The sequence below is a fragment of the Ceratotherium simum genome, chromosome 1 (genome assembly GCF_057802395.1).
Source record: "Ceratotherium simum simum isolate JZ-2026a chromosome 1, ASM5780239v1, whole genome shotgun sequence".
NCBI classification, from domain to species: Eukaryota; Metazoa; Chordata; class Mammalia; order Perissodactyla; family Rhinocerotidae; genus Ceratotherium; species Ceratotherium simum.
The window spans coordinates 107600086-107620318 of NC_141900.1; the positions used below are offsets into that span (position 1 = coordinate 107600086).

Here is a 20233-nt window from a genome sequence, read left to right on the forward strand (position 1 = left end):
AGCAATTTTCAGTTTTAATCCACAATGATGACACTTTTTAAAATTTATCCTCTCATAGAAGTAAAAAAGATTAGGTTAAGTTAGAGCCAGGTTGGCATCATGGCTGGGTGTACGATCCACACCACAAACAGGCTGTCTGGCCCTTAAGTAAGAGGTGGCAGAAAAGAGAAACCAGTACTCACCCTGGGGCAGCAGCAACAAGCTAACAAACGGCAATGTCTTTACACAGTACCTCTCAAGTTTCCCAGTGAACCACTTCTGACAGTCAAGGAGTATGAACACAGCCACTGTCAGCCTACTTTTCCCTGAACTCTCCTGTGTTGTTATCACAAATTCACGTGAATCCCCCCAAATAAATGAACTTTGAGAAATACTGATACCTCAGGCAGATGTTTGAGGTTTTCTTTTTTTTTAACTTTCTGGCATATAGCCACAAAGCTTGATGTTGAAGATGCCACCCACAATGGTATTTCACGGTGCCCAAGCCTGTAGGGTCTCTTGGCAATGAGATTTGCTATTTAGAGCACAAACTTCCTCTCTCAATCTCCACGCATCAGCAGACAGTACAAAAGACCACAACCTCTTTCTCTGTTGTTGAGGAACGTGTTAAATAACACCATCTTGCTCAATAAGACGTCGGTTTTCAATTGGCACGAGGCCTGTCCTCCTATTTAGGTGGTGTGACCCAAGTGGCAAACAGGATATGAATACATTACTCCTCAACAAGGTAAAACAATATTTTATTTTTTCCTGAGTGGTTTTGATGGTTTGCTTTCCAAATGTGAGGAAAGACAATTAGGGACAGGAAGAAATTACCATGTGAATGAAATTTTCATCACTTATATTTCCATAAAGGATTTTGTGTCAAAAAGGTTTCTGAACCACTTTGGTAGCTGGTAAACAAAGAAGTACCTTGAACATCCTTGCACTCACACAATAAACTACTATCTCTGCGCCCTTACTGCCTGCCGGGTGCCTCCGGGTCACCGCGTGCATGAACTCGCTTTCAATTAGCGGGGGGGGGTGACCACCGGGAGCCTCAGGAAGCAGGACACTGAATGGAGGTCAGCGCATCATGAGGTGAGTCGGCCGGTGCAGAGCGCGATCACCCGACGACGACGCGCGGAGGGCAGCAAGTGAGGAGGGAGGCTTATCAATCGGCCAGGTGTGGGCGAGGATCTAGAGTCCGGTTTGTTCACGCGAGGGATGCCCAGCGGCCGGCGGCTGCGTGGATCTGAAAACGGCTCTCCCGCCTTCCCGTCGGAATCGGCGCGGGGCGCGCGACGCACCGGGCCGGGGAGCGGGGAGGCCCGGAGCGCCCGCTCTTCCCTCCCCGGCCCCGTCCGTGCCCCCAGCCCTGTCCCCGCGTCCGCCCCCCAAACCCCGTCCGCGCCCCACCCCGCGCCCGGAGCGCCCTCGCTCCCCGCGGCCCCGTCCGCCCGCCGTCCGTCCGTCCGTCCGCGCTCCCGAGCCGGCGCCGGGCGCGGGCGGCGGTGGCGTGTGCTGACGTCATATGGGCCGCCCGCCCCCGATTGGCCGCGGCCGCCTCACCAGACAGCGAGCGCACGGGCGCGCGGGCGGGGCGGGGCGCGCGGAGGCCACGCCCCCAGACGCGTGGGCGGGGCGGCGGACGGGCCGGGGTCACGTGACCCGGGGCCCCGCCGCCCGCTTTATAAGTCTCTCCGCGCACCGGGCGCCGCGGGCTGCGACCCTTATCCGCGACCTCCTCTCCCGGCGAGCCCGCGGGCGGGCGGGCGCCCCTGGATAGGTGCGTGCGGCGCGGCGGAGCGGCCGGGGGGCCGAGGTGGAAGGGGCAGCGGCCGGGGTGCGGCCGGGAGTGTCGAGGGTGGGATGTCGAGGGCCGGGCGCCCCCCACCCCGCAGCCTCCCCTCCCGGAAGTGGGGCAGACGGCCTTGATCGCGAGCTGCGGCACCCACCCCGACCCTCGGGCCTCGGCGTACTCCCCGACCCCAGCCCCGGGCCGGGGCCGGCACCCCTGACCCCAGTGGGCTCGTCTGTGGTTCCCTCCATCCGGTAGGAGCCCAGTAACTTGTCCTGCCGCCCCGCTAGCCTCTGCTTCCTGCGAACGGGCGGAGTCTGCAAAACTTTTGGACTGGACGGGACCAGCACTTCAGGGTTTATGCGGAGGAGCACTTGGCGGGTGGGGAGCTCAGAGGGCTCTGCAACGCTCGGGCGACCTAACACCTGGCTGCCCCTGATCGCAGCCCTCGCTTCCTCCGTGGGTGCCCTTGCCAGTCCATCCCCGTGGTACTGCGGTGTGGGCTGCCCTGTCCGGCTGAATCCCCAAGGGACTAGGGAGTTTTCCTGCACGAGCTGGTGATGGATGTGAGCATAGCCTTCCTTCTGACGGGCCCTTCCAGACCTGCCGTGTCGCTTGGAAATGAACTTGATGGTGATTCCTCCTCTCCGACCCCTTTTTTCTTCTAGGAAAGTCTGCCTGACTCTGGTGACTGATGCCCAGATTGGACGAGAACTTCTGGAGCTGTTCCTGTGCTGACCGCCTGAGGCACAGAAGCCACCCGAGAGCCGGTGCCGGAGGGCTGGCGGCCAAAGTGGGGGAAATGATCAACTCCTCCGCGTCCGGCCCCTCTCGGCTGATGGCCCCCCGTGCCCTGGACACTGACGCCTCTCGTGGGCTGCGGAGCGCTGGTGTGGGGGGCCGTGGTGGCAGCAGCGGCCACACTAACAGCTGGCATCACCACTTGGTGCAGAGGAGCCTGGTGCTTTTCTCGGTCGGGGTGGTCCTAGCCCTGGTGCTCAACCTGCTGCAGGTCCAGAGGAATGTCACCCTATTCCCTGAGGAAGTGATTGCCACCATCTTCTCCTCAGCCTGGTGGGTTCCTCCCTGTTGTGGCACAGCAGCTGGTGAGTAGAAAGAAAAGATGGCTGTTTGGTTAAAAACGCTCTTCAGCCTATGAGAAACATTTGTTTGAAAATGGAACATCCACAGAGGACAAGTGTGCGTCTCCAGTCCTTATATTTAGTGGGGAAGGGGGTGGAGAGGATATTGAACCCCCGGATGCTAGTCTCTGGAGCTTGGAGAAAGCTCAGTGATGGAGATGAGGTGGGGAGATAATTGGCTGTTCCAGGCTTGTGCCAGGCTGCCGAGGCCCTTCCCTCTTACTGACCTGGCACTGGGGACAGTGTTAGGGGAGCCCCACAGCTGTCATCCCGAGCGAGTGGCCCCCGGATTGGCCACCTGCAGAACTGGTGAGCTGCGGGACTGCACTACTATTGGTTGCCCGCGAGAACATGCTACGCTGCTGGGTGACTGAAAACAAACCTGTCACGTGGGCACAGTGGGCAGAGGCGTTGCCAGGGAGCAGCCTCTCCCACTTCCTTTTGCAGGATGGCCAAGTGGACGTGGCCAAAGCCAGACCTTTCCCCCAGAGCTGCTGAGGAAACAGTAACCCCTCGTTCAGGGTTTACCCCTCGTTCAGGGTTTAGGTGTGAGTTCCCGTAACTAGTCACAGAGATGCCGCAAAACATGACTCTGGGTCAGTCTAAACTGTGGGCAGGTGGACTGCCTGTTTTTAGTAGAATTTCTTGGTTATTTAGCTGGTTTTATTAAAACGCTGAATTGCTCTTGGCCTAGAAGATCACTTAGTGCTGCTCTAGTCACACGTCATTCATGGATTAACACACGTGTCCACTGCTCCTGCAGCCTCAAGTCCACCAGCTGCTGAAGCGCAGGGGGAGTGGGCCAGAGGGCAGAGCAGGCGTGTGTGGGTGATGGCAGGGTCGCAGGAGTGCCCTGCCGTTGGCTCTGTGGCTGACATGTGTGCACTGTGATGCCCACGGCGCGTTTTATGCGCTTTGCTTCCTTTCGTCCCTGCAGCACTGCTCTGCTGCAGCTCCAGTTTACAGATGGGGATCACAGGGAGACTGAGTGCCTGTGTCCAAGGGGCCGCAGCCAGTAAGTGGCAGGGCCACTGTTCATAGCTCTGCACACAGCCTCCCTGGAGTCTGGGTGTCTACCCTATGCTGTGGAAACACGTCACCTTCTCGGCAGACTCACTGAAAACAGCAGGAAGGCGTGAGGCTTGTGATGGAGAGCCTGGTTCCAGCTAGGACAGTCATCAGAGCCATACTGTAGATAGGGAGCAGTGGATAGACTTTTCATCTTTGTTCTCAGAAAGATAGGGTCCTACTTTGTTCTTTTAAACACTTTAAATATCTGGCTATACTATTAAAAATCCTTTTTGAGAAATAGATCTAGATGCAAAATTCCATTTTTCATACACATTTGGCGCAGTAGTTTCTTTCTTTGAATCAAAAACTTGATCTTAAAAATGGAACAGTTTAGGCTTTATTTGTAATTGAAGCTTCAAGGAATTCCAGGAATATCTGAAACACAATTTTTCGTACCCTACTCTTTTTTTTTTTTTTTTTACCATCAGCCAAGAGCATAAGGGAAAAATTCCATAGTGCCTTTTCACCTATTTAGCTTTTCACCTTAAAAGGTAAGATTAAGTTATAGTGAAGTAAATTATAGAGCTGTTTGGGTTCCATTTTAGAGTTAGAACTTGATAAAATGTAATATGAAATTGAAACTGAAAATCTTTCATTTGAATGTTTAGCTAAAACTGTGTTTCTTGTTTCTCTGTTCAAGAACCTAAAATGGTGACGTCTTTCATAGAACATCTGGGTGGGGCAACTGTGTGGCTTTCCAGCCTCGGTACCTGGGGACTTTATGTGGTGAACCTTGGGTCCCGGGGTCGGTACTGTGGGTCCGTATCCCCACTAGTCACCACATGCCCTGTTCTTCCTGCCTGTTCCTTTTCCATTTTCTTCTCTCCTGAAATGCCACACCTTCCCCCCTGTGTTTGTGAAAACTTCCTAACTGTGTTCCTGTGTTCCAGACCACAGGGAGCTGCTCCTCTGGCTTGTAGTTACATAATCCTCATCACTTTACACATGAGGAAACAAACATGAGGAGTTGGATCCCATCAGGGCCGGCAGGGAGCAGAGGCCCTGTGTTCTGTGCCTGGTCCCCTGGTCTTCCCACAGTTCAGGGCCTGGGCTCCCAGGAACAGGTGAAGAACAGAAGCAGTGTGGTGGTCTGTTGGAAGCACCCGCCCCCAGGGATGATGCAGAACGCATGCTCAGGGTCTACACGGTGCTGTACCTCTGAGTGTGTGGCCCTTATGACCCAGACATCAAAGTCAGATCAACATAAACATGCCCAACATCCGGTGCAGGTCGGTGGGAGGAATGTCAGACCTTGTGATGGGACTTGTGGCCTCAGGGGTATTCTCGGAAGTTACCTGTTCATGGTGAAATGGAAATAACACTGAGGGAGTAGAAGGCCAACTCTGCAGGCCTTTTTGTGTCCTGCACTTGAGGCCTGTGTGGACAATTAAGCTCTTGCTCAGTCCACTTCTATGTTTAACTAAACCGAGGAACAGCAATTTTATTTTAATCTTCTCAAAACAGTATGATTTTTTTGTTTATTACTCAAGGAAAACAAAAATATAAAATTAGTCTCAATTTAGATATTATGTTATAGCAGATACATATTCTAGGAAAAGGACTGGTTTGAGCATGATACTAATAATTGCTGTATAGAAATCCTATCAGTTTAAGCTGGTATATTCGAATACTGTCATCTTTTCTTTCCTTAACAGCTGTCGTCGGCTTACTCTACCCCTGCATCGACAGTCACCTCGGAGAGCCCCACAAGTTCAAGAGGGAGTGGGCCAGTGTCATGCGCTGTGTAGCCGTGTTTGTGGGTATCAACCACGCCAGTGCTGTATCCTTCGCTGGATGTGCTGTGTCCAAAGCGTTGTCTTAGGTTATGTGTTGAGGTGTTTTGTTACTTTTAATGAGTAAATGTTATCTCATAGGTTCCTTGAGCAATCTTCTTCCGTCTATGTTATTTTAAAGTGCATTGCTTAGTTTACACGTAGTGGGAGTTTTTGAAATGGTTCCTAGAGTCCTTCCAGTTCATTTCAGGAAACAGAATAATACCAGAAGCACAGTGCACTCATTTAGTCTCTTCTTTGTCAGATAGGATCGTTTTGATTCCTCGGAGTTCACCTTGTAAATTCCCTTTTCTCTTTCTACCTTACATCCTTCCGTTGGGAAGACCTGGTTCCTGTGGCCCAGAAGTGGCGAGAGGTGAGAGGGTCGCTCTTCTTGGAGCTGCTTCTCCTAGAAGGGTCAGTCCAAAGTGGTGTCCTCTCGCACAGGTTCTTGACAGAAGCTCCCTGGACCTCTGGTGTCCACGGGTGGAATGCATTGCACTGGATGTGTTGTGTGTCTCTGCAGAAGTGCATTTTTCAGGAAGATGGGCCATAGTTTATAAAGTCTCAAAAGAGTAAGTTTCTTTAGCACAATGAAATCATATTTTAAAATCTGACAGAAAGATGTTTCTAGAGTTGCTGATTGTTGAGTCTGTTCTACTCCTGTTTAGTGATAAGAATGTCAGAAAGGGTATCAGAAGATCTCTCAGCTCTAACAAGTTCATTTTGTCAGCGGTTGATAAGCAGTGTTGTGATGAAAGCCGGCTGTGTCTGCACAAACTGTGATAGTATGTCATGGCGAATGCCATTCTGACGAGGTGTCTTCATGCAGACGTGGGAAGGAGTATGCTCGCTCAGTTCACATTATGAATGAAAACAAGAAATAAGAGCAAGACCGTAGATGACTCACTACCAAAATATGTTGTTTTTTGGTCGAAATACCAGCAGAATTTTATGGATGGCTTTTAGAAAGTTTGCTCGTAAAGTTGTTTTTGACCCCGTGATCAGGGAAGTTTCAGATCCTCTTGAAACTCTGGATACAGAGACCTTGTCTCCAGCCACTCCTGTCTGCAGCTCCCTGGGTGTGGGTTGTGCATGGAGAATTATGTGGTGCGCAAGAGTAACACACTGCAGCCCCTGGGCGTTTTTTTTTTGTTTTTGATCATATTAAAAAATCGTTAAACTTTTCCTTAACTTTTGCATCACCAGAAATTGGATTTTGCCAATAATGTTCAGCTCTCCTTGACGTTAGCAGCCCTCTCTTTGGGCCTGTGGTGGACGTTTGACCGTTCCAGAAGTGGCCTCGGACTTGGGATCACCATCGCCTTCCTCGCCACTCTGATCACTCAGCTGCTGGTCTACAATGGTGTCTATCAGTAAGCATGTCTCTCAAATATCGGCTCCATCCAGAAGCTGTTGCTTAACTTTCATTAAAAACACCCCCTGAGCTGAGATGTCATGTTTTCTTTGGCCTTCATATACACATGGCGTAGATGCAGGCATGAGATTCTCAAAAATGCTGCTTATCGTTGATTTACATGTTAAAAACGCACCAGCCGTGATTTAACGTAGAGGAAGACCACGCAGCAGCAGTCAAACATCGCCCTCAGCTGTTAATCCCCCAGCACTCAGCGTACATCCTGTATCCCACTGCAGATCTCGCCCAGAGGGGAACTGGACTCGGGGAGGCTGACTCTCAGCCACCAGTTTCCTTCCTTCTCTCTTTCTCTAGGTATACGTCCCCAGATTTCCTCTACATCCGCTCCTGGCTCCCGTGCATATTCTTCTCAGGAGGTGTGACAGTGGGAAACATAGGACGCCAGCTGGCTATGGTACGTGAGGGCATCTTCACTCCTGATGCTGTGGTTATCAGCCTGAGAGAATCGCTTTACATAATACGTTGTAATTTGTGTCACTGTCTGTCTAGTTGAGGCTCACGAGCAACCATTATTGAGAAAAGTGTACATTAAAAAAAGTAGGTGACAGTACCCAGGTAGTTCTTTGCTAAGTTATAAAGATTTAGAGATTTGTAAACTCCGTGTCAGAGCTGGACAGGAATTAGCTAGAGCTCTGTGCAGCCACTCGGGCCACAGACGTGCTCAGTGGCTTCTCCGAACTCACATGCTGCTGTGGTCACTGGTGGAGAAAGGGTTCCTGAGATAGCGAAAATGAGTGGTTTACAGTGAGTCTCTTCCCTCTTTCACGGGGGTGCAGGCGATGTGGGAGAGGTAAATGGAGCTCGCGCCTGGTGGAGGGGCACAGCCCTTGCAGGGCAGGGGGACCTGGCGCAGGGCAGGCCGCTCAGCACCGCTGGGTGAGGGACTGAGCACTGCCCTGTCCTCTCTGAAAGAGAGAGAAGTGTGCACTCCCACGGCGTGGAGCTGGTTCCCGGGAGCCAGAGAGCAGACGAAGTCAAGGATAGTTTGAGCAGTTCTTTTCAGTAGTTAAATTTGAGCACTTTAATAAAAGAAAATTAGGGGCTGGCCCGGTGGCACAAGTGGTTGTGTGCGTGCTCCGCTGCGGCAGCCAGGGGTTCGCTGGGGTTCGCTGGTTCAGTTCCCGGGCGCGCACTGACGCACCACTTGGCAAGCCATGCTGTGGCGGCATCCCATATAAAGTGGAGGAGGACGGGCATGGATGTTAGCCCAGGGCCCATCTTCCTCACAAAAAAAATAATAATAAAAAAAAGAAAATTAAATGTGGACATTTAAATGTTATTTCTAGTTGGCTTTGACTTGATGGCTTAAATAAAATGAGCTACAAAAAGGAAATTGGAGTCTTACAAGGGCCGTTCATTGCTCTCAGATAAACTCAGGGGCTTTCTCAGAAAACTTATCTTGTTCCCTCATGCTATTTTTTTTTTTTTTATAATTTTATTTATTTATTTTTTTCCCCCTTATCCCCAGTAGATAGTTGTAGGTCATAGCTGCACATCCTTCTAGTTGCTGTATGTGGGACGTGGCCTCAGCATGGCTGGAGAAGCGGTGCATCAGTGCGCGCCCGTGATGTGAACCCGGGCCGCCAGCAGCGGAATGCGCGCACTTGACTGCCAAGCCACGGGGCCGGCCCTCCTCATGCTATTTTTAAAACAGGACATTACTTGTGCTAGGTGATGCTTACTTGTGAGAGCTGAATTTCAAGGCTGCTTGGCTGTCTCACAAAAATAGAAGTAGTTTCAGAAAGATAGAATTTAGAACGTGTTCCAGTGGTTCCTGAGTCTGTCATCCTTCTCTTCACCGCTTTGTAATTCTCTGTGGATCTGCCTCCATCCAAAACAACAAGACTCCACTGAGAAAACTTGGCTTCTCATGTCCCCTAACGAGAACCCGAGGACTGTGCTTTTTCATACTAACAGTCTGCTCAGACAGTTGCACATAGAACTCGGGGCTGCTTCCTCCCACAGGGCTCCTCCCCTCTGCCCGCCTCCTCACTTTTCCAGGGAGAACCAGGCAACCCCACGATTGCTTTGAGACTTTTATTTCAGTACCCTTTAGGTGAGAATTCCTAAGAAGGCTTTTGGGAAAAAATTTTCCTCAACCGGGGTGACTATTCATAAAATTAAAATTTGAACAACATTGAGTGCGTTAGTTAATTTTGGGGATGATGGGCTGATGCTGTTATGCGTTCACGTTGATGGTTTTTTTGAACCAGTGTTAGGAAACACTTTTTTTTAGCAGAAGTAGAAACTTCACAGTGTGCACAAGTTCTAAACATCTAGAAATAGTTGGAGGAAACTTATTTTAAAAGAGTTGCACAAATCATACCTTTTGAAAATAATACCTCTTGAAGATAGTTTGATTGTATAATTCTTGCTGTGCTCCTTAGATCCTTATAGTAAAAATTTTAAAGATAACTTAAAACAGGACGGTTGGCATAATTGTAATTATCCTTACTTCAACTTTCTTTTCTTCCTTTTTACTCTTTAAAATTGGGGGAAAACTTATATTTGGACATTTTCGTTGTACCAGGGAACTGGAGGAGAGGGTCATCACCTTCCCTCTGAGGTCGTCCAAATGAAACACCTTCTCAGGTCTCTAAGCCCAGCCCCACCTCCTGTATTTTCCATCCATGAGAATTTGAATCCTTAACCCCTGGATCCCAGCTAGAGGGAGAATCAGACTTCTCAGGGGTGTGAAGCTTAGTTCACTTGAAGCAGGCAGGCCCTCCGCGGCCCAAGCAACAGTCACAGCTGGTTCCAGCAGTTCCACCTCCCCTGCGTCCCCGGTGTGTGTTCACGGAATGGACTGGTGGCAGCAAGTGGCTGCAAGCTGCTCCGAGGGAAGAAGTGTGGTCCCTGTCCTCAAGACTTGCCAGCCCAGTAGAGAGCGCAGTGACATGTGTGAATACGTGTGAAACTATTGTCAGTTCTGTCCATAGCTGTATTTCTGCCCTGAGAAGTCAGGCGAGTGACTGAATGGAGTGTAGCTTCTATTATAACAACGTGAGTGAGTTTGCAAAGGCCTGAGAGCGACGAACCATGTTTTAAATAGTTTTAAAGGAGAGGTCAATCTGATTGGCAGAGAGAAGTGGGCGTGTAGCACTCACTCCTCTGTAGTAAGAACTTAACATGTGCTGGGAAATGGAGGCGAGTGGGATGTGGAAAGGAATTAAAAGTGGCTGTTTCTGGGAAGTAGAACTGCAGGTGGTTTTTAGGGTTTTTTTTCTACTCTGCATTTAAGAAAAATTTTTTATAATAAAAACATTACTTCTGTCATCAAAACACACCAGCTGTGTGTGGGAACTTGCTAGTGGTCACGTGTAGCGGATGATGTGTGTGCCATCGGTAGGAAGACTCACCCTGCAGGTGTTCTGAGACTGTTCTCCTGGAGGTCCCTGGGGGTCTCCCATCCTTCCCCCTCTGCCTTCGCCACAGCTAGGAACCTGGCTCTGCTTCTGACCTCCCTGTTCTCTGAACAACGCTGTCAGCTTACTGGGAGCAAAACTGGCGTTCCACTGTGGATGACGAGGGAAGTGGGATCAGTCCTCCCAGAGCTCGCAGACCCTCGTCCCTCCGTCCCCCCTCCCCTCCTTGGGTCTGTCCAGCTGGTCTCTTTGCTTTCGTTCCTCTTGTCTTCCATCCCTCAAAGTATCTGTAAATGAATCTCTCCTGAAAGCAGTCGAGTCTTGTAAAAGTAGTGCATCGTGGGAAAGTCCACCATTCTCCAACTCTGTCCAATTCAGGTCACTTCAGAACCTTGCAGCCCACTCCTCCCCCTGGCAGTGCTCCCTCCACGTGGGCCTGGAGTAGGGATGCTGCCCTTCATGCCGTTTCCGTAGGTTCTAAAACACCTGCTTCTACAGCAGCAAAAAGAGAAGTTCGTGAAGCCAAAATGGTATTTTTCATGAGACTAGAATTGAAAGTTTAGGAAATTATATTTGCTTCAGATTAGGTTAGGGCTGAAGAATGAAAAATACGTTTGTAATAAGGTTTGTTTTACAAAACTGTCTCTCCATAAATAACATTGACTGTCCCTGCCTAACTTTAGTTTTTCAGGGGACCTTTTGTTTTGGGGGCTTCCCCCCCCCGGCCCCGTAAGCAGCAGCAGGAAATAGTAGTGGGCGGCAGCGAGCGCATTGCAGTGAATGGATCTGCAGGCGCGGCCCGCGGCCCCATCTACCCACCAGATCAAGGCCCTTGGCCACCCTTGCTCAAACCCCGGATTCTGCAGAGCAGGGCCCAGGGCCCAGGGCTGTGGAAACTGCCAAGTGAGCCAGAGAGCCTGCAGCCAGGGGAGCACTGGGCTCCATGCATTGTAACAGATGGGAAAGTGTGCCCTCTGCTACAAGTGTTTGTGACCCAGAATCGGCAACTTTAGGAAGCGTTGATTCTCTTAGTAGGCTTTGTGGAGTCTTGACAGTTTAGGCTGTGACATAAAGTCGTATCTTTCTGTTTCTGTCGAAGAGAGAGAACTACAATGGCTTCTTTAAAAAGAGAAAGTTAAACATTTTCTTTTTCATAGAGGGAGTTAAATACTTAAGCCTGTATCCTTAATTATTTTCTTTCCTCAAAGAAATGAAAAAAACTTAACAGCTTTCTTATTTGTAAAAACAGGCTTACTCAGTTCAAAATTCAAAAACTCACTTCTATCCTTAAAACCCAGGAAGTTGCTCAGTCTCTTAGCAAGGGGTTAGTCACTCCTGCCTGTTCCATTCTCAGGCTGTGCCCACTGAAGCTTGTGTTCCTGGGCTGTCTTGCCTGCCAGAGCAACCTTCCCCACGGTCCTTGCATGCGTGCTGCTCAGGTGCAAAAGACATGGGCTTGGTATTCTAGGGGCCGAGTCTAAGAACTAACTCATGGTTTACCGTTGACACCTTCACCAAGTAAGCCTTTGTGACAGGATGTGACTAGAGTGAAGAAGATGGAAATCTGAAGGTGCAGAGCCGAAGTGGGGTGCTCAGTTAGCACTGTGACCACGTCTGGCTGAGTCCACTGTCACCCGAGGTTCGCGTCCCACACTGCAGATGTTTTCCCAGCACCCTCGAATCCTCCTCCTGCCTCCGTCTCCCACGTTGCGTCTCAGGTCTCCTGAAACGCCTCTTCTGCTGCTTCCCAGGGTTCCCTCCCCTAACAAGAATGTAATTACTTGCAAGGATGGCTGAGCCGGAAGCTGCGTGTTGGCTTTGCTCACGGTTAAATGATTCAAGTAGCTTTTTCCAGGTGGTCTTGGTGGTCAGCCCGGAGCTTTAAAAGAAAGTAACGAGTCCACAGCTTCATTTTACAGAATTTGTATTTGTTGCTATTTGTTGGGTAAAGTCTTTTATCAAAAAAAGTAGTTTCAACTGCTGCAGCGACGGGCGTGGCTCTGCCCTCCCCCAACCCCTCCTCACCACCCCCCACAGCCCGGCCCCCAAGGCCTGGTTGTAGAATGGGATTTGCTGTTCCTGTGTGTGATTGACCCAGTTCAGCTACTAATGAGCACAACAACAATATGAATGTGTTTGAGGACTGTCCTTAATTAGCACTTGCCATACACAAGGTATTGTGTAAACATTCTCATTGTTAGCTGATTTAGTCCTCATAACCACAGTTGGAAGTAAGAAGTTAATAGCCCATTGTAAAGAGGGGGAATTGGAGCTTGGACAGGGGAACAAGCTGCCAGGGTGGGTGCGGAGAGGAATGTGAACCATGCTTCTCGTGAGTGTGCCAGCCTGCCCTTGACACAGAGCTCACATCTGTCCATCAGCCTCTAAGTAGATTTTGATAAATTTGTGCTGCTGTCCTGGATTTGCTGCAGGACACTGTCTTGCCACATAAACTATGCTGCTCTCAGGCAGCTGTGGTGGCTATCAATACACCAGATGTTGTGTCCGTCTCAGGCTATTGTTCCTCAGGTCTGTGGTCCCTTGTTTTCTTTTCTTTTTTTTTTCTTTTGGTGAGAAAGATCGGACCTGAGCTAACATCTGTGCCCATATTCCTCTATTTTGTTTGTGGGATGCCACCACAGCATGGCTTGATGAGTGGCATGTAGGTCTGAGCCTGGGCTGCTGAAGCAGAGCACACGAACCTAACCACTATGCCGCTGGGCCTGTGGTCACTTGTGTTCTTGCGTGGATGCCAGACCTCATTAGGCTCCCCTGGGCTCCAGGGCTCCGTTTTCTCCGAGTTTATTGGTCCCTCTGAGCCCACCGTACTCCCAGGTGTGGGGCGAGGGCTCGCCACTTTCTCTAGTTGAGGTTTGTTTGGTGTCTTCCTCTGGCTCATACTGGACGGTTCGTAATGCTTTCATGTTACCAAGTTTTACGAGTCTGTGTCCCGGGGAGGAGTTAGCACACCCGGGCTCCCAGGTGCCGCCCGCCTCTCAGTGCTGCTTACACACCTGGTTACCGGAGACGGTCTGTGGTTTTGTGGGTGATAGCTCTTCAGTTCAGTTTCTTCATCTTAAAGCACAGTTGCCTAAATGGGGGAAATAAGTGGAAAGAGACTGGGTTCCAGGGTAGGAAATGTTCACTGAGGTCCCTCTTCTGCCCTCCAGGAGCTTTGCGACCTCGGGAAAGTCATTTGATCTTCTCTCTGCTCGCTCTTCAGTGAAACACCCATCCTGTGTTGAGAATTTACCAGGCGGCACCTGCAGAGCAGCACGAATGCAGGACCCGCCTCAGGGTTTCTGTGAGGGTCCCGTGAGGAAGCATTGAGAAAGGGTTTCCAGACAATTTAAGGCAGAGTTGTTACTCAGCATTGGGAAGTGTGACCTCTTTCAAATATCTGTCTCCCCAAACTGCCGGTAGGGGAAGTTATGATGGAGAAACCAGACGTGAATAAAGGTTTATGGCAGAAACCTCCCCTTCTCAGATAAGCAGACTGATTTTTGCACCAAAGAGTGCACGTCCCTACGTTGCAGTCAGTGAGAGCCTTTTGGAGCACCCGTCCCCCGTCGGCATCACTGTGCTGCATAAATCCAAGCGTGTCCTTTCTCTGGACGCTGGTGCAGCCGCGCCCAGCAGCAGCCCCCACTTACAGAGCAGCTTCTATGTCGGGCTGGAGAGAGGGGGCCCTGCTTTTCTAGGTGGCCCGTCTGGCTCCTGGCCCGGGTTGAGGAGGTCCCAGTGGGTTGGCAGAGCTTGTCTTCTGCCCCAGTGTGTTCCACAGGCCTTGTCTCCATCACCTGACCCCGTCAAAGGAAGTTTTCATCTTTCACCTTTTAGGGTCCACTTAATTGCTGATTAAATGTGTACGCATCTCTGGTGCTGATTTTCTCGCTCTTTTTCTCTCTCTACACATAGGGAGTTCCTGAAAAGCCGCATAGTGATTGAGTCTTCAGACCCACCGATTCTGAAGAGTGACAAGATTTGGGAAGAAACTCTGTGATATTGGATTGTGACAAAGATTATTTTTTTTCCTCAGTAATCTATTTAGATTGGGCTGACTGTACAAGTGACACCCGGAAAAAAAATTCACGTGTTTTAGAAGAGCCAAGGGAAAGAGTGACTGCTTATCCTGACCGTTACCCCGCTCAACTGCACCGTGCCTGCGTCTGCTCTGGAGACACGGGCCCCAGGCGGCAGAGCTCAGGCAGGGGCCAGTTTCCCGAGTATTCAATTTCATTTATGTAATTAAAGCAAGTTGCCATATTTCAAAGCCTTGAACTAAAGCCTAATTACCAGCTCTTGGTTTTGTATCAGTGCCCACAGGGGATAGGTTGATGGTGCTTAACAAAGATGAAGTGTGGTAAAATAGGAAGAATATTTATCCAAAACATTTTTAAAAATAGGGTTGTGTGAAAGAAAAGCAGCAGCCGTGGTGGGAGCATGAGGAGGCCGTGCTCACGCGGGTGCAGCACCAAGGTGCTTCACACTCACGCGGCTACACGCGCGTCTCCTGGTGCACAACTGCGCTCTTCACTCCTCCCGGGGGATTTTGTGTAGACAATCTTACTGACGGCAAAGGCAATGAAAAGTCATAGTGCTGTGCTGTGGTGTATTGGCATTTTCACCTCAGTATTTATGAAGTTTTACCCAGATCCATAATCATCTAAGAGTGGCTACCTGTCTGCCGTGTTTCAGTCTTAGTGAGCCAAACTGTGTGTCATTCCTTTGATACTCCAAAGAAGAGAGATGACTTTTTTTTCCACAGCCCTATGGAATTTGCAATCTGTGATTGCCTTGTAAAAAGATGAGTGCGTATGTCACTACACTAAACATTTGGTGTTTCTAAATACTCAAAGATATTGGTGAGCACAATGTAGTCATTTAATGGCATAGACCATACTGGACCTAATTTGCAAGTATTGGGTCTTAAACTTCAAGTGCAATGTATATGAAAACCAATCTGAGCCTTGTATTCTCTTAAATATTTATTTTTTTTTAACGTATGAGATGTTAAGAGAGGGTTACCATTCATTTCAGCGCTGCATGGAGGAGGCGAAAGTCAGCAATAATTTCCTTCTGTTGTGAAGTTACTTTGTTGTCATGCCCTCCACTGAGCCCTGGTCCTTTGAAATACTCCAGTTTTGTGGGTTTAGTAAACTTGTAATTTTTACTTACAAATTTACCTTTTTGTATTTTGCAATTTAAATATTTTTGGTTTGTTTTAAATTCTGTGAAAGTGTCTTGACGAAAAGACTCCTTTGATTCCCAGTCGGCCGCTGGCGGGACAGGACCTTGGACTGAGTGGCCTGCGGCTGTTGACGTGCACTCGCCTGCGTCCCTGTGATGATCCTCGTTGCGGTGGTTTTATTTTGTTTTGAGGAAAATATCTTGGAGTAAATTTTAGGTTACTGTAACTAATTTGTTTTAGAGGAGTTTTGTTCAAAAGAAAATGGGATCATTCTGAATTTTGCAATGATCCTTTACACATTTTCTGAAAATGAAAACAAATGACTAGCTTTGTGAAAAGATTTTTCAATGAAGATGTCAGCATTTTATGAAAAGCCAGAAGTTATTAGATGAAAGCAGTAATTGAATCTTTAAAATATACTTGATCATGCACAAACAATAAGTATTTTTTCTCTTAAACTGGAAGTAAATCTGTATCTGTTAGAAGTAATGTAGCCAAAAAATGTGAATCTGAAGAATTTTTTTGCCAATACTTTATAGCAAGTACATGAACCAAAGTGATTCGAGTTTGTAAAAATGTAAAATAGTATGAACAAATTTGCACTATACCAGATTTGAACATGTAGTGAGATTCACATTCATACCAAGTTTTCAACATTGTGTTCTTTTTGCATTCATTTTTTTACTTTTATTAAAGGTTCAAAACCAACCATTGAATTTATGGGTTTTTATTTTTTAAAATGGGGGCTTCTCTATGTAGGATGTTAGAATTTGGAATGGAAAAATATTTTATAGCTTTTCAAATTTTACTGCATTTCAATACAACCTCTTGGGAAAATATCACTTGAGTATATTTTTTCCTTATAGTGGCAAATGAAGCGTAGGAGAAGCCACGTTTAACCTCCCACCCTTCCCTCCCCACTGACACTGGGAGGGAGCTGTCGCTGTGTCTTCCCGGGAATGCGGTCCTCTGTCTTGGAGTGAGGTAGCTCCCCTTCTCTCCGGTCTAAGATAAGCGGGAGCCTTGCTCCCTGCAAACAGAGCCCAGGAGAAGGGTAGAGCATCCTGGCCATGTCACAACCAGCCTGGGGGAGGGGCCCCGAGTAACAGAAAGCATAGCTGAGGGGCCCAGAGTAACAGCCGGCCTGAGGGAGGGGCCCAGAGTAACAGCCGGCCCTGGGGGAGGGGCCCCGAGTAACAGCCGGCCTGGGGGAGGGGCCCCGAGTAACAGCCGGCCCGGGGGAGGGGCCCAGAGTAACAGCCGGCCCTGGGGGAGGGGCCCCGAGTAACAGCCGGCCTGGGGGAGGGGCCCCGAGTAACAGCCGGCCTGGGGGAGGGGCCCCGAGTAACAGCCTGCCCTGGGGGAGGGGCCCCGAGTAACAGCCGGCCCTGGGGGAGGGGCCCCGAGTAACAGCCGGCCTGGGGGCGGGGCCCCGAGTAAGTTTCAGGGTGTGGGAGGGGCCCCGAGTGACCACCCTGGCAGAGCAGCGGCCTCGCCGGGGCGCCCCTTCCTCGGGGCCTGCTGGATGGAAGGTGGCCCCGGGTGACTCCGGAAAGGCGTCGTCTCTGCCTCCAGCATGCCGCCTGCTGCGTCTGGTCACTCCACGCACCTTGCCCGGGGCTGGATGCTGGGTTCAAGGTCGTGGACAAGGGTCCCAAGCGGCCTCAGAGGCTCTCATCCCGGGTCGGACAGCAGCCCCGGCGAACGGTGCCGGGCTGGGATAAGAACGTGTGAAGGGAGCAGCCAAGAAAGCGGGAAGGGACTTAATTCTTTCTAAGAAGTAACTTGCGCTGCGTAATTTGGCACCTCGAGTAGCCTCCCTGCCCGACTTGGAGCACCGGTCACTCTGGAGTGTAGGGATTTTGGCCACGCCACCTAGCCCGAGGCCCAGGGTCGCCCTCCTGAAATGCCTGCAGAGTTGCTCTGGAAGCGCTGTGGGGTCGCCCTCCCGCGGGCCCCCCACCTCTCTGGGCGATACTGACCGGGAAGGAGGGCGGCCTCTTCCTCGGGGACGCAGCGAGAGCAGCCTGGCCCAGCCGGGTTCCGGCTCTGGTCCCCGGTCCCGTGCACTCGCTGCGCCCCGCGTGCAGGTCTCCCAGAAAGCAGCCCCAAAGCCCCTCGAATCGGAAAGGTGCCCAGAGCTCCCCCACACTTCTGCCGCGTTGAACACAGCTTTTATAAAATGTCATTTTCGTTGTGAAATAGCATTTCAGTGACAGTAGAGAAAGGCCTCACCCGCAGCGCAATACATTTTACAACACACTCCAAGCTGATAGGAGTAATATCTACTTCATTTAAGATAAAACTGGCCATGTGTGGAAAAACTGGTGGAGCTGATGATGCAAACCTTTCCCTCACCACAGAGATGAAGATTTTGCCTGAGATTAATCCAATTCATGTGGATCTAACAGAGTAATGCCCACCTTGAACTAGTCTACATCTGGGTTTCAGAATACGCTTGGGGAGTGGAATGTTTCCCGGAATTTTTCTGGTCAGTGAACAAGTAACTGAATTGTCCCATTTCATGAAAGCTAAGGTATGTAATCCACAAGACATTTCCTCACTGCCTCCTTTCACGTGTGTGGACCAGGCGCAGTAAATAGGGAATCCAGTGGACAAGGGTGCCGTGTTGATTTAGCCAATTTTCAAAGTCACCTGCCATCTTAGTCTAAAGGCTTGAATCAGATATAATCACATTATTTGGTGCCCTGGTGCTATCTTACCCTTGAATTATAGACATTTCCTTTGTCTTGGTGATAAAGAGACAAGAGAAGGGAATCAATTTAGATCTAAACCTGCCTTTTCTACTAAATGTGTTAAAATAGACTTTTTGCTAAGAAGGTTCACTTTCTGAAGGTTTCAGATGATCTCTGTAATAATGTAACTATTTAGCAGATAAAGCCTTAGAGTATGGGTATACTCTTTAAAAAGTGTTAAAATTGTAAAATATTGATAAAGATATTAAAATTCAGCTTCAACATATATCTTATACAATAAGAAGCTGGCCCACTCCCCGCCAACCTACTGTCATGCTTGCTCATGGAGAGGAGGCGGGCCGATAAGCAAGAAATTAGCCACAAGAGAGACTTCATAGATCCCTGAATGCAGCCAAAATATGCAATGAAAGATGCATGAAATATATCTAGGTCCTAATTCCCCAACCGGGTGCTCTGTGGATTTTCTGTGTAAAGCTTGGTAAGACTCACACTTGAAGAGCATTTATCAACACACCCAGGAGTGCCTGGCGCAGCGGCTCTGCTGCCCCCCCCCCCCCCCCCCGCCTACTCTGGAGAGAGTGACTGTGCCGAGGTCGTGCACGGGCGTGGCCGTGGGTCTGGATTTGTGCTTCTGAAGACAGGTGGTGGTGTAACATGAAAAGCACTATTCCGTTGCTCGTCCCATTTACGGGACACCGAATTTTTCTCAGGGCTGCGACACCCTTTTTGCTGGTTCTTGTTTTGTTCCGTTGAGATGCACATTCTCAAGTTCGGGAACATAAGGAAGACGAAGTTAAAACCCCACACAGCTCAGTCCCCGGAGGCGATTTTCTTGTTGGAATCTAGCTCTTCTCTTTCGTGGCTTCTCTCAGGCAAGTTTTCCATTTAAAATTGTACAGTTTATTCTTATTCATCTTTCAGACCTCAGCCAAAGGGTCATTTTCTTGCTTTCCCCATCACGTCGAACCTCCGTGAAGTTCCTAGGGCCGCAAGCCCTGTCCCCGCGGCCATTTCAGTTGTGACTGCACTTGTCCTTCAGCGGTGAGCCCGAGAGGGGCGGAGTCATCCCTGGGCCTGTCACCCTGTCTGGCACCTTGGGCTCTGGCTCACACTCCACAAGCCTGTGGGAGGAACGTTGAATAAATGAATTCCTTCACCCAGGCGTGCGTCAGCCGTTCAACAAACGTTCTGAGCGCCTGTTCCCTGACGGGCGGTGGGCACACAGACTCAGGCTCATGGACTCTCCACCGCCACATTTGCTGCCTGGCCCTTGGGCCCTTCCCACGTGTGAGCCAGTCTGCTGGGAACAAGAAGCTCTGGTTGGAGACTCACTCGTACGATGAGAGGTCCAAGGAGAGGTTCAGGGAGGGCTCCTTCAGGCGGAGCGGACGCTCTTGGTGCAGGGTTGGTCTTCCTGACCGCCCCCAACGAGCTTCCCTGTCCCAGAGTGTCCTGTCGCTGCGCACAGCCTCCATGTAAGTGGGCTGCCCCGGCCCTTTGCACTGCTTTTCCCAGGCACGGGGTGGATGGCACTGGGCCGTGCACCCCCGCTGGCCTCGTGGCCCTGGTGCCAGCATCTGCTCGCCAAGTCTGGCGGGGCTGTAGGGATCAGCCCCCGGGGTGGCACTGGTCGCTGACTCAGTACTGTCGTTAGAGCCCTGGGCCAGCCCCTAAGTGCCCACTGCCCTTCTCGGGTGCACGTCTGTGCCCGCAGAGCCTCGGTCTTCAGGGTCGAGTGCTGCTTACTTTGACACGTG

At 50.1% G+C, this 20233-nt stretch overlaps 1 protein-coding gene across 6 annotated transcripts; it reads left to right on the forward strand.

The window, feature by feature from the left end:
- Positions 1 to 1689: 1689 nt before the first annotated feature.
- INSIG1 (insulin induced gene 1) lies at positions 1690 to 16467 on the forward strand. Of its 6 annotated transcripts, none has more exons than XM_004430583.3 (6): positions 1690 to 1768; positions 2449 to 2886; positions 5649 to 5773; positions 6975 to 7141; positions 7498 to 7597; positions 14487 to 16467. In XM_004430583.3, exons 2-6 carry the CDS (start codon positions 2475 to 2477, stop codon positions 14514 to 14516), a joined length of 834 nt encoding a protein of 277 aa, XP_004430640.1. In that variant the 5' UTR covers positions 1690 to 1768; positions 2449 to 2474; the 3' UTR covers positions 14517 to 16467. The 6 variants fall into 6 exon arrangements, with proteins under 6 accessions (XP_004430640.1, XP_087289745.1, XP_087289748.1 ...); XM_087433619.1 differs by lacking the exon at positions 14487 to 16467 and adding an exon at positions 13739 to 14467; XM_087433622.1 differs by lacking the exon at positions 14487 to 16467 and adding an exon at positions 8672 to 10492.
- Positions 16468 to 20233: the final 3766 nt, after the last annotated feature.

What these genes read in the sequence shown, in the direction of transcription:
- INSIG1 (XM_087433601.1), top strand. Translation starts at nt 2,475, where the DNA reads ATGCCCAGATTGGACGAGAACTTCTGGAGCTGTTCCTGTGCTGACCGC. An exon ending in CTGTTGTGGCACAGCAGCTG is followed by an intron (nt 2,887 to 5,648) that starts GTGAGTAGAAAG and finishes TTTCCTTAACAG; the next exon opens with CTGTCGTCGGCTTACTCTAC. An exon ending in GTATCAACCACGCCAGTGCT is followed by an intron (nt 5,774 to 6,974) that starts GTATCCTTCGCT and finishes TTGCATCACCAG; the next exon opens with AAATTGGATTTTGCCAATAA.